This window comes from Nerophis lumbriciformis, linkage group LG11 (assembly GCF_033978685.3).
Source record: "Nerophis lumbriciformis linkage group LG11, RoL_Nlum_v2.1, whole genome shotgun sequence".
Classification (NCBI taxonomy): domain Eukaryota; kingdom Metazoa; phylum Chordata; class Actinopteri; order Syngnathiformes; family Syngnathidae; genus Nerophis; species Nerophis lumbriciformis.
In genome coordinates this window covers 51,265,828-51,270,827 of record NC_084558.2, presented here as the reverse complement: position 1 = coordinate 51,270,827, position 5,000 = coordinate 51,265,828, and the positions used below count along the sequence as shown (strand labels likewise).

Here is a 5,000-nt window from a genome sequence, read left to right as displayed (position 1 = left end):
ATGTAATGAATAAAATGCTAAAGTTGTTGATAAACAAGCAATTATTTTAATAATTAAATATGGTCATTTTAAATGAATTATATGGTCATTTTAAATGAATTATTATGATAATTAAAATTAATTATTTATTTCAAATATGTTTATTTTAATGTATAATTCTATGGCTGGATGTAATAAGAAGTCAGAAAAAATACAAATAAAAACACAATTAATTTTGATGTTTTTAGCAAAATATAGTAAAAATGTATTTAGTTTTTTTTTTTGTAATTAATAAATATATTTATTTTTGGGTAAGATAAACATAATAATACAATTTATCTCTAGTCTGGATGATTTAGTTCTTGTCACCCATCGTGAAAAAAGGCTGTCCTCACTCAGGTCCGCATGGAGCAGGAGGGGGCGTGGCCTCCAGCTCCGGCTGAAAATCGGGATATTTTCGGGAGAATATTTGTCCCGGGAGGTTTTCGGTGAGAGGCGCTGAATTTCGGGAGTCTCCCGGAAAATTCGGGAGGGTTGGCAAGTATGCCTACGAGGGCAACCATAAATGCCATGTGGCCCTCAATGAAAACCAGCTTGATATAGAACTCACCCTCCCTCCTTCCACGATGTCTTTCTGTAGGTCGGTGGAGGCCGTGACCAGCATGTGCACCGCCTGAGGACACAACAGAAGAGGAAAAACCACGAGAGAAATCCTTCAAGTGTCTTTTTTTTTGTGGGGTTTTTGTTTGTTTTTTCAAATAGCCACACCTTCATCAGGTCCGAGCAGGATCCCAGGATGCTGCGAGGGAAGAGAGGGAGTGAAGTTGAACAAAAAACAAGCGGGAAGAGTGTCTTCTCACCTCTGGTTGACCTCTAGCTTCAAACCGCTGGTGTCCCTCCTGGCCTGGGACAGGATCTCCTGAGAAACACAAAAAAGTGACAATCAAGACTTTTTGTTTTGGTTTTTTTTGGCCACACAACGTCCGTCTCACGTCCATACGCAGCACCGCCTCCTCGATGGCGGTGGACGTGGCGAGCATCTCCTTGTCCACCATGTTTCCCAGCTCCTCCTTGAGGACGTCCTGCCCCTTTGGACGCAGCTCCTGCACAGCAGATATGCTTAGCTCAGCGTTTCTCAAAAATAGAGACATGACAGGTGGGGCGCGAGGAACGGGAGGAAATTTCACTTAAAATTTATTTATTTATTATTATATTCTTAGATTATTTTTTTTACTATGCTTTCATTTTCTATACACACTGTAAATCACTTTGTGATTCTGTCTGTGAAATCCGCTATATAAATAAATGGAAATTACCGGTCCTTATTTTTACTGTAGGCTTTATATTTCTCGGTACGAGCGAAAGTTTGACAGACATAGCAACGGTAACTAATGGGGGCGGGGCTAAACGGAACAAACTTTCGCGCGGATGGGTCGCAGGCTAATGTGTGGACCACAATTACACAAATATATACATTTGTGACTCGCACCTCAACGGTCGTCGAGCCAGAGCCAGCGCCTGCAGAGAAACAAAAATGTGACGGGCACACACTGTGTCATTCACCGGGAAGCACTCGCGTCAAGGCAGCTCAGCCCCGAACTCAATGAGGTTCTAACAGATGTGAGCGCGGTAAATTTGATCAAAACACGACCACTGAAAGTGCGACTGTTCTCTGCACTGTGTGAGGAAATGGGAGCTGATCATACAGCCGTGTTGTTTCACAGTGAAGCAAGGTGGCTCTCCCGGGGAAAAGTGCTGTCACTTGCCCTGTCTTGCCAAATGCATAGCTCCTCCTTTTTTTTTTTTTTTGCAAAGATTGCAAAGTGGCACTTTTATTGTATTTATTATTGAACTTGATGCAAGTTATTTGATTTATTATTGAACTTGATGCAAGTTATAACACTTTTTTTATTTATTATTGAACTTGATGGAAGTTATAACACTTTTGTTTTATTTATTATTGAACTTGATGCAAGTTATAACACTTTTTTTGATTTATTATTGAACTTGATGCAAGTCATAACACTTTTTTTTATTTATTATTGAACTTTATGCAAGTTATTTGATTTATTATTGAACTTGATGCAAGTTATAACACTTTTTTTGATTTATTATTGAACTTGATGCAAGTTATAACACTTTTTTTTTTTTTATTGAACTTGATGCAAGTTATAACACTTTTTTGATTTATTATTGAACTTGATGCAAGTTATAACACTTTTGTTGATTTATTATTGAACTTTATGCAAGTTATTTGATTTATTATTGAACTTGATGCAAGTTATAACACTTTTTTTTATTTATTATTGAACTTGATGCAAGTTATAACACTTTTTTTGATTTATTATTGAACTTGATGCAAGTTATAACACTTTTTTTGATTTATTATTGAACTTGATGCAAGTTATAACACTTTTATTTGATTTATTATTGAACTTGATGCAAGTTATAACACTTTTTTTAATTTATTATTGAACTTGATGGAAGTTATAACACTTTTGTTTTATTTATTATTGAACTTGATGCAAGTTATAACACTTTTTTTGATTTATTATTGAACTTGATGCAAGTTATAACACTTTTGTTGATTTATTATTGAACTTTATGCAAGTTATTTGATTTATTATTGAACCTGATGCAAGTTATAACACTTTTTTTTTTATTTATTATTGAACTTGATGGAAGTTATAACACTTTTGTTTTATTTATTATTGAACTTGATGCAAGTTATAACACTTTTTTGATTTATTATTGAACTTGATGCAAGTTATAACACTTTTTTTTTTATTATTGAACTTTATGCAAGTTATTTGATTTATTATTGAACTTGATGCTAGTTATAACACTTTTTTTGATTTATTATTGAACTTGATGCAAGTTATAACACTTTTTTGATTTATTATTGAACTTTATGCAAGTTATTTGATTTATTATTGAACTTGATGCAAGTTATAACACTTTTTTTGATTTATTATTGAACTTGATGCAAGTTTTAACACTTTTTTTGATTTATTATTGAACTTGATGCAAGTTATAACACTTTTATTTGACTTATTATTGAACTTGATGCAAGTTATAACACTTTTTTTAATTTATTATTGAACTTTATGCAAGTTATTTGATTTATTATTGAACTTGATGCTAGTTATAACACTTTTTTTGATTTATTATTGAACTTGATGCCAGTTATAACACTTTTTTTGATTTATTATTGAACTTTATGCAAGTTATTTGATTTATTATTGAACTTGATGCAAGTTATAACACTTTTTTTGATTTATTATTGAACTTGATGCAAGTTATAACACTTTTTTTGATTTATTATTGAACTTGATGCAAGTTATAACACTTTTTTTGATTTATTATTGAACTTTATGCAAGTTATTTGATTTATTATTGAACTTGATGCTAGTTATAACACTTTTTTGATTTATTATTGAACTTGATGCAAGTTATAACACTTTTTTTGATTTATTATTGAACTTTATGCAAGTTATTTGATTTATTATTGAACTTGATGCAAGTTATAACACTTTTTTTGATTTATTATTGAACTTGATGCAAGTTATAACACTTTTTTTGATTTATTATTGAACTTGATGCAAGTTATAACACTTTTATTTGATTTATTATTGAACTTGATGCAAGTTATAACACTTTTTTTGATTTATTTTTGAACTTGATGCAAGTTATAACACTTTTTTGATTTATTATTGAACTTGATGCAAGTTATAACACTTTTGTTGATTTATTATTGAACTTTATGCAAGTTATTTTATTTATTATTGAACTTGATGCAAGTTATAACACTTTTTTTTTTATTATTGAACTTGATGGAAGTTATAACACTTTTGTTTTATTTATTATTGAACTTGATGCAAGTTATAACACTTTTTGTGATTTATTATTGAACTTGATGCAAGTTATAACACTTTTTTTTATTTATTATTGAACTTTATGCAAGTTATTTGATTTATTATTGAACTTGATGCTAGTTATAACACTTTTTTTGATTTATTATTAAACTTGATGCAAGTTATAACACTTTTTTTGATTTATTATTGAACTTTATGCAAGTTATTTGATTTATTATTGAACTTGATGCAAGTTATAACACTTTTTTTGATTTATTATTGAACTTGATGCAAGTTATAACACTTTTTTTGATTTATTATTGAACTTTATGCAAGTTATTTGATTTATTATTGAACTTGATGCAAGTTATAACACTTTTTTTAATTTATTATTGAACTTGATGCAAGTTATAACACTTTTTTTGATTTATTATTGAACTTTATGCAAGTTATTTGATTTATTATTGAACTTGATGCAAGTTATAACACTTTTTTTGATTTATTATTGAACTTGATGCAAGTTATAACACTTTTTTTTTTATTATTGAACTTTATGCAAGTTATTTGATTTATTATTGAACTTGATGCAAGTTATAACACTTTTTTTTATTTATTATTGAACTTGATGCAAGTTATAACACTTTTTTTGATTTATTATTGAACTTTATGCAAGTTATTTGATTTATTATTGAACTTGATGCAAGTTATAACACTTTTTTTTATTTATTATTGAACTTGATGGAAGTTATAACACTTTTGTTTTATTTATTATTGAACTTGATGCAAGTTATAACACTTTTTTTGATTTATTATTGAACTTGATGCAAGTTATAACACTTTTTTTTATTTATTATTGAACTTTATGCAAGTTATTTGATTTATTATTGAACTTGATGCAAGTTATAACACTTTTTTTGATTTATTATTGAACTTGATGCAAGTTATAACACTTTTTTTGATTTATTATTGAACTTTATGCAAGTTATTTGATTTATTATTGAACTTGATGCACGTTATAACACTTTTTTTGATTTATTATTGAACTTGATGCAAGTTATAACACTTTTTTTGATTTATTATTGAACTTTATGCAAGTTATTTGATTTATTATTGAACTCGATGCAAGTTATAACACTTTTTTTGATTTATTATTGAACTTGATGCAAG

General features: G+C 28.9%; 1 protein-coding gene across 3 annotated transcripts in view; it reads right to left on the bottom strand.

Annotated features, from left to right (window-relative positions):
- The window catches only part of LOC133610203 (huntingtin-interacting protein 1-related protein-like), a 132,080-nt gene that overhangs the window by 16,609 nt on the left and 110,471 nt on the right, over positions 1–5,000 (bottom strand). For all 3 annotated transcript variants that reach the window (XM_072914173.1, XM_061966309.2, XM_072914172.1), the window contains 4 exons: positions 972–1,082; positions 840–898; positions 748–778; positions 590–652 (listed from right to left, as the gene is read on the bottom strand). In XM_072914173.1, coding sequence (XP_072770274.1) covers positions 590–652; positions 748–778; positions 840–898; positions 972–1,082 — 264 coding nt within the window. The remainder of the gene's footprint in view (positions 1–589; positions 653–747; positions 779–839; positions 899–971; positions 1,083–5,000) is intronic.